The sequence below is a fragment of the Sinocyclocheilus rhinocerous genome, unplaced genomic scaffold (assembly GCF_001515625.1).
Source record: "Sinocyclocheilus rhinocerous isolate Xijiao unplaced genomic scaffold, SAMN03320098_v1.1 scaffold498, whole genome shotgun sequence".
In the NCBI taxonomy this organism is placed as follows: Eukaryota; Metazoa; Chordata; class Actinopteri; order Cypriniformes; family Cyprinidae; genus Sinocyclocheilus; species Sinocyclocheilus rhinocerous.
Genome location: NW_015633594.1, coordinates 641,558 through 654,936, shown reverse-complemented (window position 1 = coordinate 654,936; position 13,379 = coordinate 641,558). Strand labels below are relative to the sequence as shown.

At 34.6% G+C, this 13,379-nt stretch overlaps 1 protein-coding gene across 1 annotated transcript in view; it reads right to left on the bottom strand.

Annotated features, from left to right (window-relative positions):
• LOC107744711 (dual 3',5'-cyclic-AMP and -GMP phosphodiesterase 11A-like) overlaps positions 1-13,375 on the bottom strand; it is a gene marked incomplete at its 5' end in the record, with an annotated part of 26,882 nt that extends 13,507 nt beyond the window's left edge. The window contains 10 exons of the mRNA XM_016558529.1: positions 1,272-1,322; positions 1,497-1,589; positions 1,728-1,795; positions 1,876-1,951; positions 2,873-2,993; positions 3,140-3,204; positions 7,206-7,346; positions 7,871-7,960; positions 11,027-11,185; positions 12,992-13,375. Of these exons, the coding sequence (XP_016414015.1) occupies positions 1,272-1,322; positions 1,497-1,589; positions 1,728-1,795; positions 1,876-1,951; positions 2,873-2,993; positions 3,140-3,204; positions 7,206-7,346; positions 7,871-7,960; positions 11,027-11,185; positions 12,992-13,375 (1,248 nt within the window). The remainder of the gene's footprint in view (positions 1-1,271; positions 1,323-1,496; positions 1,590-1,727; positions 1,796-1,875; positions 1,952-2,872; positions 2,994-3,139; positions 3,205-7,205; positions 7,347-7,870; positions 7,961-11,026; positions 11,186-12,991) is intronic.
• Between the last annotated feature and the right edge of the window lie 4 nt (positions 13,376-13,379).

The following is a 13,379-nucleotide window of genomic DNA, read 5'->3' as shown; positions in this document are numbered from 1 at the left end:
ATTTTTCTTTTATGCCAAACATCATTAGGATATTAAGTAAAGATCATGTTGCATGAAGATATTTTGTAAATTTCCTACTGTAAATATATTCAAACTTAATTTGATTAGTAATATGCATTGCTAAGAACTTCATTTGGACAACTTTAAAGGCGATTTCCTCAATATTTTGATTTTTTTGCACCCTCAGATTCCAGATTTTCAAATAGTTGTATCTCTGCCAAATATTGTCCTATCCTAACAAACCATACATCAATGGAAAGCTTATTTATTCAGCTTTCAGGTGATGTATAAATCTCAATTTAAAAAAATTTACCCTTATGACTGGTTTTGTGGTCCAGGGTCACATATGTGTTTTAGTACATTACATTACATTACATCATATTACCAAAGCATTTCTAATATTTATAAAAAGTCTAGAACTGATATTGAATAAACAAATAGTAAAATTGTAAATTACAAATTATAAAATGAGTAAGTAGTTTTACTCAAATACTTTTTAGTAAAAAGTTGCACTTTTGCTATATTTATAGTTATAGCTTTATTGCTACGCAATATTTTTTAAGTTTTAAATTAAGATACATGTTAAAAAATAAAGAAATAAGAAAAAAAAGTAATCAATAAAATAATTTTTGTTGTTCCTTGGGCGCATTTTTTTTTATTAAGAAATTTACTTGAAATACACTACAATCCAAGTCTCGTATGCTCACCAGAGCTGCATTTGAAAAAAAAAATACAGTAAAATAGCTGTATTTATATAATATAAAAAAATATAATTTAAAACGGTTTTCTATTTTAACATATTTTAATATGTAATTTCTTCCTGTGATAACAAAGCTGAATTTTCAGCAGCCATTCCTTCAATCTTCAGTGTCTCATGATCCTTTAAAAAATTATTCTAATATGCAGATTTGTTGCTCAAGAAACATTTCTTACTACTATGTTGAAACAGTTGTGTGGCTTTATGTTTTTGTGGAAACTGTGATACATTTTTTCAAGATTCTTTGATTAATAGAAAGTTCAAAAGAACAGTATTTGAAATAGAAATCTTTATAACATTACAAATGTCTGTCATTTTATGACAGTGTCTGTAATTTTTTGGTATTACTGAATAACATTAATTTTCGAAAGGTATAGAAAATATATAACTGGTCAAAAATGTTAGCGCATGTAAAACATTGTTTTACATATAAATAATGTATTTAAAACACTAGTATATTTTCAGTGCTGATGCATCTAGTTTGTATGGACTTAATTTCCATATTTTATCTTACCTTCAGTCGATCAACCTCTGCCTTGGAGCATGTAGCATGATAGGACAGCATCTGGGAAAGACAGAAACAACAATACACTATGCACATTATGTAACCATACCACGCATGCACAATCAATTCTTTCTACTGGTCTGACAGATTTATATGCAGGCAAACAATGTAGCTGTTATGTTAATGAGCAGTTTAAAACATAAAAAGAAATTACCAATGAGAGATATTACTCACATCTAGAGCCACAGACTGCTTGGCCCAAGTCTTTTTCACCTGGTTATACATCATTGTGTTGTTAATGCCCAGACCACAGAAAATAACAAATGCCTGTGAGGAACAACGGAAATGAAAATTACTCATGCATATGATTTATGAAAGCATCAGTAGTGTAAGTAAGTATGTATGGTATGTAAAATATTGATTGGTCATTTTATTCCAACATCAAATGTTTGAATAAAGTCACACCTCAAATAATCTTTGATCTGCATCATTAAATGTCTTCCTGTCCAAGCGATTCAGAATCTGGGCAACACCTAATGAAAGTAGGATGTTATTTTAGTTGTTTTTGTGGGTTTGTATATAAGCAATTAAGCATTTGTGTGGGGAAACTCACCAATAATCTGATGTGTCCGATTCCAGATGGGGACACATAAAACTGATCTGACATGGAAACCAGAAGCCTGGTCCGCCTGAGTAAGAAACACAATGCTTGCATGATACGTGTGTGTGTTTGAGTATACTTGGGTTCATATACGTGTTTAAAGGTGATTACACCCTTGTGAAAAAGAAGTGCCCTTAATTGAATTGAATGTGTATTTGCAGTGTACTTTAAATTTTAAAAGTGTACTTGCATGAATATTAGTTTTAAAAAAAAAGTCATTGGAGTTTAGTGAAAGAAAGTACACTTCTATGATTTCTTTACACACTTAAAAAGTGCAGTTTGTAATAATGTCAAATTAAAATCTCTACTTTAAAATACATTTTAAATAATTGTTTTAATAATTTTTTGTCATTCTTTAAAGAAGGACAGTTATTTTGATGTGTTGACTAACAAACTAAAGATAAAAGATGACAAAAGTTTCAATAGAAATTACATTTTGTACGTTTTAGTTTACCATAAATGTTAGCCAGTACATTCAGCAGAACACTAGCAATATTTCAAAAATAATTGAAGTAGTTCAAAGTAATTAAAAGTAATTATGTTTTACTGTTATTAAGTCCTTCTGAAGTGGGTCAAAACAGCACTTTTTAGTTCAACTAATTTTATTTAATATTAATTTAAATGATAATACATTTCATTTAATTGTAAATATAAACAGTGTCTGAAAACATTACAGTCAGTCTACACTTAAGTATATTATTTTAAAGTATATTTTTCCATATTATATATATGTATATTATACATAGTATATTATATTAAGTAATCTTTTAAGTATGCTCAAGTCTACTTCTTTTTCACCAGGGCACACTAGATTACTGCTGCTAGAATGTGAGGGATGTGCAGTTGGGGTTGGAACTGCACTTTCGATCAGACCAAGCGATCAAAACGAACATGAAACCTTAGTGGGTGGTTTCTTAGTCTGGTTTCTTAGTGGGTGTGTTCTGCTCACCTCAGCATCAAAGCGGGGATCCTGACAGACGTCACTGATGTTAACAGGCAGCCCGGTTGATGCTACTAACTCAGCAATGCTGTTATTGATCAGCCAGTCCGAGCAAGACACCTTCTCCATGCTGACTTTGTCAAATGCACCCACATACACACAAACACATACTGAGCCTGGTATACATTATTGGACATCCTACATCTTACATTACATATGCTAAAAAAATACACATTTAGCAGTTTGTCATAGTATTAAAAGGCCTGTTATTCTCACCTGATGTCATGATCAACGCTGCACAGTGGAGACATGAGCTCAAACGTCTGGGAGAACTTGACTACCTATGAACACAGCAAGAGAACAACTAGATCTTTATAAATCTGAAGCAAATGTGGGTAGTGTTTGCTATAAAACATTTGCTGCTACAATGCTTGGGTCTTTTTCAGGACATTGCTTAGGTGTTCTGAGCATTTTTAGTCCATTGCTATGTACAGTAGTTGCTAGGGTTTTCTGGGTGGTTGCGATATGATTGCTTACTGGTTTCAAGATATATTGTGATATTCTGGTACCTATATGGCTATATGGCTTGGGTCCATCTTTTAAATATAAGTCTGAGGTGTATTTACAACCAGTTTTATTGTTCATCAGTCATCATAAATCTGATTGCTTATAAATGCATGAGTTGAGGTAGAAGTGTGGTTGATACATTATTTGAAAACGCACATATAATGACTATTTTAAATGAATTATGGATTTTACCAGATAATATAAAATATTTGTTAGACTGATTATCCAACAAGCAATAGGATGAACTGATATTGTAATGAACTAAAATTTAGCAATTTCTGACTAATTACGGTGATTTTGTTTCTCAAACAAAGCAAACCGTTAATGTTATGTCGTATTCAACATGCAGACACTGAGCATCATCTGTATAACACTATTTTCCTTGCTTCTTATCAGGTGTGCAACAACTTCTTCTGTGATAACACTGGACTATCAAGCGCTGAAGCACGGTGCCCTCTACTGGATGAATGGTATATATAGTCAGTGACACCTATGCATGGAATACAACAGTCACCTGCAAAGAAAAAGCACAGACTGTTGTTCCTTTATAAAGTCTAGCTATATAGAGCACTACAGTGCTGACGTATTTTGTTGGCCAACCCAGAAGTTAACATCACCCAGGTTCCCTTGACAAAAATCCAATAGGATTTTTCCACTGGCTTTTGGATTGTTGTAGAAAATAACAATTCTTACATGTTTTGTTCATCATGATAATCTTCACAAATGAAGTTTCAGTCTTTATTTTAAATTCTGAATGGTTTGATTTAGAATACTTTGCAGGAGCACGATTTTAAATAACAAAGCAAACCGTTAATGTTATGTCGTATTCAACATGCAGACACTGAGCATCATCTGTATAACACTATTTTCCTTGCTTCTTATCAGGTGTGCAACAACTTCTTCTGTGATAACACTGGACTATCAAGTGCTGAAGCACGGTGCCCTCTACTGGATGAATGGTATATATGTACACCTATACATGGAAAACTTTGATTTAGAATACTTTGCAGGAGCACGATTTTAAATACAATGAGGCTGTAAAAGTGGACTAATGAGTAGATGGGACCTTAATGACCCAACAACCTCTTTATTCCCATTTCTCTACTTGTTAGCAACCACCTTTTTAAAAAGCTTTACAAAAATCACAAGGTGGTATTACTGATGATAGAATAATTCATCAAAATATCTTAAACCTTTGTTAACGAAACCAAAAACCCATTCAAAAAGCTATTGACTTCAGGATAATGGATCTCATTTCTGTGTTTATATGTCATTCCTGCAGTACTCTATTGTCATTATATTACAGATTCAAATATTTTTTATTTGCTTTTGTTTAAAGAAATTTCTTTAGCTTTATTTTATATAAAAATTATAATAACAAATATAATAAATAATTTAATGAATTATACAAATGGACTATAAATGGAATAGTTACATAAAAAAAATTTTTTTGTGTGTGACATAATTCCACTTTAAGCCCCGTGGAACTCCTAAGGTATCATTCCTGTCCATAGCACAAACGCAATGAGTTACGTGCCACATTTCAATACTTAAGTGAACGTATTACTCTAAAAACTCTAAGAATCAGCAACAGTGATGCTCTCTTTACCAAACACCAGAGAAGTGCGAGAACATTGGACATAAATTGTGAAGGCCAATGAGAGGATGCCCAGCTGAATTAGTTAAGAATGGTGGAAGGTGGAATGGATAGAGAAAGATAAGAAAACACAGAAGAATAAGGATGGACCAAATTCATGCCAGAAAAAAGAAAAGGAAGACTAAAAAGCGATCTCACAGGAGAATGGATGTCTTCTAGCAGAAGCACCGAGCAGCGCTCACACTGAAGCAATGTCAGCGCACGCTGCATGATCTTTCTCACGATCTTCTCCAGGTCCGTCTGCTCCTCAAACAGATCATTCACCACCTCCAGCAGGGCCTTGAGGAACGGCAACAGCTCGAAATGTATTCAGATAACACAGGCCTTCAAGCGGATTATTAAATATTTTAAACCTTGAGACCTGAAGATTGTAAACAAGCTTACAAAATCAAGCAACACACTGTCTGAGACGTCTAGAAGTCTAGAGGCAGATTTTGAATCAGTCTGAAAAACTGGGTTTTATTCAGCAACATTTCTGCAGGTCTTGACTCACCCTGCTCCTCTCATACTCCTTGCGGGATTTGGAGAAGAGTTTGGCATTGGAGATCGATATTCCACAGAATGGTAGATACATTTGCAGCACCTGTAGAAAGAAGTGTGATGCTTTCAAAGCTTCGGTCTGATGGATGCATGACGGTGAGATATTGAGAGGGAAAAAAACAACAGCAGAAGAACTGGAGGCATAACATCAGTTCATCAGTTTATTTCTAGGGCACAGCACAGCCTGTGTATCTGCTTTCAGCACTGCTTGGCATAAATAATTCTAAAGAGAAATTCTGTGCTATTAATTACTATCTATAGAGAGCTGTTTTGAAGCAGCGATGAAAGTGAAGGGATGAGATGTGCGGGTACAGACTGCCTCGTGCCCAGAGACTGCAGGACTGGATCTGCAGAAATTTCTTTAGCTTTATTTTATATAAAAGTTATAATAACAAATATAATAAATAATTTAATGAATTATACAAATGGACTATAAATGGAATAGTTACATAAAATTTTGCTTTTCTCGTCTTTTTTTTGTGTGTGTGACATAATTCCACTTTAAGCCCCGTGGAACTCCTAAGGTGTAATGAACTAAAATTTAGCAATTTCTGACTAATTACGGTGATTTTGTTTCTCAAACAAAGCAAACCGTTAATGTTATGTCGTATTCAACATGCAGACACTGAGCATCATCTGTATAACACTATTTTCCTTGCTTCTTATCAGGTGTGCAACAACTTCTTCTGTGATAACACTGGACTATCAAGTGCTGAAGCACGGTGCCCTCTACTGGATGAATGGTATATATGTACACCTATACATGGAAAACTTTGATTTAGAATACTTTGCAGGAGCACGATTTTAAATACAATGAGGCTGTAAAAGTGGACTAATGAGTAGATGGGACCTTAATGACCCAACAACCTCTTTATTCCCATTTCTCTACTTGTTAGCAACCACCTTTTTAAAAAGCTTTACAAAAATCACAAGGTGGTATTACTGATGATAGAATAATTCATCAAAATATCTTAAACCTTTGTTAACGAAACCAAAAACCCATTCAAAAAGCTATTGACTTCAGGATAATGGATCTCATTTCTGTGTTTATATGTCATCCCTGCAGTACTCTATTGTCATTATATTACAGATTCAAACATTTTTATTTGCTTTTGTTTAAAGAAAGTTCTTTAGCTTTATTTTATATAAAAGTTATAATAACAAATATAATAAATAATTTAATGAATTATACAAATGGACTATAAATGGAATAGTTACATAAAAAAAATTTTTTTGTGTGTGACATAATTCCACTTTAAGCCCCGTGGAACTCCTAAGGTATCATTCCTGTCCATAGCACAAACGCAATGAGTTACGTGCCACATTTCAATACTTAAGTGAACGTATTACTCTAAAAACTCTAAGAATCAGCAACAGTGATGCTCTCTTTACCAAACACCAGAGAAGTGCGAGAACATTGGACATAAATTGTGAAGGCCAATGAGAGGATGCCCAGCTGAATTAGTTAAGAATGGTGGAAGGTGGAATGGATAGAGAAAGATAAGAAAACACAGAAGAATAAGGATGGACCAAATTCATGCCAGAAAAAAGAAAAGGAAGACTAAAAAGCGATCTCACAGGAGAATGGATGTCTTCTAGCAGAAGCACCGAGCAGCGCTCACACTGAAGCAATGTCAGCGCACGCTGCATGATCTTTCTCACGATCTTCTCCAGGTCCGTCTGCTCCTCAAACAGATCATTCACCACCTCCAGCAGGGCCTTGAGGAACGGCAACAGCTCGAAATGTATTCAGATAACACAGGCCTTCAAGCGGATTATTAAATATTTTAAACCTTGAGACCTGAAGATTGTAAACAAGCTTACAAAATCAAGCAACACACTGTCTGAGACGTCTAGAAGTCTAGAGGCAGATTTTGAATCAGTCTGAAAAACTGGGACATATACACACACACACACAAAGAAAAACAAGTAGATAGAATAGAAAAAATAGAAAGCTAGTGTTTTTTTTGTGTGTTTTTTTTAAATAAAAAAATAAAAAAGAATAAATACAACTACCTGCAGGGTCTTTTATATTTGTATAAAGTAGAAAGCAAAGAGGGAATATGTATAAAACATATTTTAAAAATGTCATTATAAAATGTATATTCAGTTGCAATGATTATTATAACAGCAATAATAAGAAATTTCAGTTGTACACTGTAAAAAGTGTTGACCTCCAATTTTTATCTTAAAGGGCTATTTCTAGGTTTTATTCAGCAACATTTCTGCAGGTCTTGACTCACCCTGCTCCTCTCATACTCCTTGCGGGATTTGGAGAAGAGTTTGGCATTGGAGATCGATATTCCGCAGAATGGTAGATACATTTGCAGCACCTGTAGAAAGAAGTGTGATGCTTTCAAAGCTTCGGTCTGATGGATGCATGACGGTGAGATATTGAGAGGGAAAAAAACAACAGCAGAAGAACTGGAGGCATAACATCAGTTCATCAGTTTATTTCTAGGGCACAGCACAGCCTGTGTATCTGCTTTCAGCACTGCTTGGCATAAATAATTCTAAAGAGAAATTCTGTGCTATTAATTACTATCTATAGAGAGCTGTTTTGAAGCAGCGATGAAAGTGAAGGGATGAGATGTGCGGGTACAGACTGCCTCGTGCCCAGAGACTGCAGGACTGGATCTGCTGTACTGAAACTTAAGAGCTGATTCTGAGGTATGGCATTCACATGTGCTGTTTTAGCCAATGACAATGATGACCTCTGTTCTGTGAACAAGTTTGAGAAATTACTGGTAGGAAAGCAACACAGCAGGTGAATTCCAAATGGTGGTTTTGCGCCCTTGAAGGACACTTCAGGAAGGGTCGCCATTTATAGGGGTGTTCCAAATGAAAGAAAACAACCGAATCCCTTCATGAAGGGCCTTTTCATAAAGGGTATATGTGAAGGTCACTTCAAAAAATAATTTGATCATTTATGGTCACGTGACCCGAGTCCTTGGATTCATTTTAAAGCTAGATAATTAGAGAATTCGAGTTAACATATAAACAGAATAATTCTAGTTGTTTTGTTTTATTGCAATATTTTACACACGTTTTCGTCATGCATTTCTTCTGAAGTTGAAATATGTTTTATTTATTTTATTCCTCATCACACAGTCTTTTATGAGGCTCGTGGAGTTGAACAGCGAAATAAATAATTAAATGTGACTGATGCGCGATGACGTTTAAATATAATAAGCAGTTTGTTCAAGCAGTTGGCAGGTAAGACGCAGATTTCCTTCGGGATGGACCTAAATTAACATGAAAGCAAACCAATAGTTGTCTGTTGACTGAAAATTGATATTTCTTTTTGTGTGTCTAGTGGAAGTTTAATGAATCTGTTTTTGTTTCGTGAAGCTCTTTTATGCGGTCTGCATGTGTGTGAGAGAGAGAGAGATTATTTTTCAATACCTTCCTTTATTAAACACTTTTGAAGTAGCCCCAGACTGAAAATTATGACTGCTTTCATTTGTCATTAAAGAATCCCTTTAATCTAAGTCTGTTCACATTATGTATATTCCAACAGGATGAAAAGCCAATTTTTTTCTGTTTGCACAGTCATAATGAATTGTATATTACAAAAACCTGTGTGAATTAAAATTTGTATTGCTTTATTGTCACCAAAGGGAAATTTGTCTCAGATTCTATGGTGCTTTACACATATGCAAGACATCCTCACACTTCTTCAAATCATTAAGTAAATAAGAGCAGTAAATAATAATACCACATTACATATTTGGCAGATGCCAATGCAACTTGAGTTCATGTATCCATTGGAAATCACACACATGAGCTTGGCATTGCAATACTGTTTGAACTACAGGAAAACTGAAAAATACAAAAATTAAATGCAAACATCACAAAACAATATTTGCCATAAAATAATACCTTACAGAACAGTATATGGACAAATCAAATAACTTGACACAAAATAAATAGGATGAACTTTGCAAAGTTCTTTGTACATCAATTTTTATTTTTTTAAATTTTTTTGCAAAAGTGGGACAGTAATTGTAGATTTATAGCAAATGAGTGTGCAGCTTAAATACAATACAATACAATATAATATTTAGAGCATATTTCTTCTATAAAGTGACAAAGAAATCAGTATATGTACCTGCATGCAAATTATGTCAGCTTTAACTGGTTTTTAGAACATAGTAGCTGGTTTGTTACTAGTTCAAGATGGTCTACCAGCCCCAACCAGCTTGATCAGTCTTAAAAAAAGTGTCCCACTTTATAACTGCAGTACATTTGTAATTGACCATTCAATCAGCTTTTAAAACCATAATAAAAGTTTAATTTGATTTTTGACTCCTGAATGAAAAGCTATGATGATGTCAGACAATTAAAAATATTTTTAGGATGACAAAGATCCTCTTTGCATATGTACTGTATATAAGAATATGAGGTTTATGTAATTTTTCATCTGTTCACCTTTGCAATAATAAGAAATTTCAGTTGTACACTAAAGTGTTGACCTCCAATTTTTATCTTAAAGGGCTATTTCTACCTGATTCAACCCATAAAGTGTAGTCTTATTAGTAGAAATTAATTTATTTAGGTTGATTCATCAATATCAAGTCTTAAAACCAGTTAACTTAGATGTTACTGTTTTTAGGTTACCATTTTTTTCAGTGTAAGAACAGCTAATGGACGCAGAATTGCATTGCACTGAAAAAAAAATGCTAACCTAAAAAATGTGCTTCATGTGGTAGCATCTAAAAATGAATTGATTTTATTCAAATAAATTTTTTTATTTAACATTACTGAATCAACCTACATAAAGTAGGTTACACAAACAAAACTAAATTTAAGGGTAAGATCATGTAGAAACTTGCAACTGTAAGTTACCACTTTTTACAGAGTGTCATGGTAACAATCCAGGTGAAGATAATGGGTAAATGACATTGTTTTTCAATGTTCCCTTCACCATGCTCCCTCCAAGGTCACCACTCCAAGGGCTCTGCCCTTTGGAATGAGTAGAACACAGGGATTCTCACTTCCATTTGGAATTCTCCCATTATCAGATCTTGTTTTGATATATGTAGTCACTCAATAGATGTGCAAAATGACCACAGGGCTCCAATTGGTTATGCTCCTGTTTCTAAGGTTATGAATAAAGAATAAATCTTCAAATATGAATAACTCATTTTCTAAATCTATAACTACTTGTACTCCAGCATAGCAGGATATTCGCCAAGGTGCTAATTCATCGATCTTTTTTGATTTAGCACAGCAATTACATTCGCACTCTAGAGCTTCATTACCAGTTAGAGTTTGGGCAATATAATAATAGGCATCTAGAGAATGTACCAGGCTATAAATCCAGTAGCTGGAGCAGATACTTTAGAATATAATATCAGCATGAAGCTAAGAGAAAAGGAGAACAAAGCTTACTGTACCTTCTCATCATCCTCGGTGAATGGAGTTCCGCTGGGGTTCTTGTTGATGGCCTGTACTACACCGATGACTTCACCGTCACTGTTGCGGATGGTCATGCACAGAATGGACTGAGTCTTATAGCCCGTCAGCTTGTCAATTTCATCACTGAACCGATGGTCCTACACAATACACAGGAGGCACAACAATGTGGCTCGATGCAAAAATCAATCACTGTATTATAATAGAATTGATCAGAAAATCTGTTGATAATTGAACATTTTTCCTTTTTTTGCACATCACTCCCAGCTCCACTTATGTGCTTTACCTCTTTCAAATCTATAGCTCAAGGTGATTTGAAAAATAGTGCAGTAACACTTTATTTTACAGTGTTCTTGTTACATGTTACCTGTACTTACTATAGTAATAACAGTAAATTTTGCATAAATACATGCAATTAACCCTAAACCAAATCTAATTTCAACCCTATATTAAGTACATGTTGTTATTTAATATTAACCAGTACGTAATTACACTGTAACAAGGACACCTTAAAAAGTGTAACCAAAAATGCTCATTTTTCCAACTTCACTTTGACTTTATAGCAAATGGGTAAGAGGAAAAACTACATGAAAATGTATTTTTAGTTGTTGTATTTCATATTAATGTTGTAGCATATTAAGTGACTTATTTGGGTTTGGGGACAAACATTCATTGCCACCAACTTTTAAGTAAAAAGCATAAAATTCCAACTGACTGCAATGGAATAGTGGCAAATTCATTGCACTGCATTAATGGCTCTCCTCTGACCATAGTGTACTAGGGAAGGCTTGCCTGTGGCCATGATATAATGATGTGTATGCATGACTGGTAGCGTGTATTTGAAGATGGGGAAACAGTCAACGCCGTAATCGAGATATCTTCACATGAGGGATGTGAGGTTCTTGAAACTTTTGACATAATCAAAATAATCAGACAGCGATTCCAAGCCTTGGCTGCAGCAACTGTAGAAATCTCAAATCTTTGAAGGCACTCTTCACATCACGTCTGTTCTATCCTCCACATTAAAGTTTCATATTTTTGCTATAGCTGTAAACATGAGAACACAATAAAAACCACACTGACATGCAGGCATGAGTAAACTGTATATTGAAGGTAGACTGTATATTGTATATTGAAGGTATAACTGTATATTGAAGGTAAATTCATAACTATTTTACTTCTTAAACGTATCTAAAAAGTCTATAATAGACTATTTTTAATGGCAGGTTCCATAGTGACAACTTACCCCAATATAGTGTGACACATGCTCCCCTACTGGCAGGTCAACTGAATTGTTTCTTGCATGTGCAATAACGGTGGAAATGTTCAATAGCTTTTATGTACCCAAGACCTACTATATGTGCCTACATTATTCTCAAAAATAAACCTGAGAAATATTCACTGTAAAAAAATTTAAAATTGTGACTACTGGCCCCGGGCTCCCCAATAATTTATTTATAATGTACAGCGTTTTAAAAAGGATTTTTAAACGTTTGTTATTGTGAAATGTAAAAGTAAATGTAAGTCAAAGATGCAATCTGTACATTTTTGTCTTGCGACAAAATACACCTCGGTTTTGAAAAGGTACTTGTGATATGTAAATTTATAATAAAGTCACAAAAATTTGTGTTTTAGTCGAACTTTTATTTATTTATTTTTTACATTCCCTCGAAACTGAACGCTCAACTTACTGTCTGGCGAAAGCGATGTTATTTAGTGTCTATTTGGCAACAGGTAAAATAAGCACTGTGACTAACTTGCAATCTAACTTGTATAATTCCTGGAAGCATAAAAACCCTGTTGAAAATGATATATATATATATATATATATATATATATAAACTCTTAACCTTCAACCTTTTGTTTCTACGTCCTTTGGGTAAACCATCAAGCTCCCAATAATTCGTAACCTGCCTGCGTAATTGCCAGTATAGTTGCAAGTCTACCTCGTATGCGTTCGGGATGTTGACGGTTTCTCCGTGTTCTGCTACATAACCTATGATGCCTTTTCCCCACGGAACCTGCACCTCGTTTGAGTCCAGAGTGCTTGAAGAGGGTCGCACCGTCGTACCCGAGTGCACATCAAAAAATTTGGACACCAGTGTCCTCTTATGAGACGGTCCCTCCACTAGGAAAAGCGAACACCTGTCTGCGTTCACCATGATGCACACATTGATAAGAATCTTGTAGCTGAGGTTCGTCATGTCAAGTTCGTTTGAAATGTCCTTAACCAGCTCGAGGAAGAACTCCCTCTCGTTGGACTCTTTGAGTCTGTATTTGTAGTCAATGGCGCTGGATGCATATTGAGGCACGTTCACCCGGGACTCGAGCAGC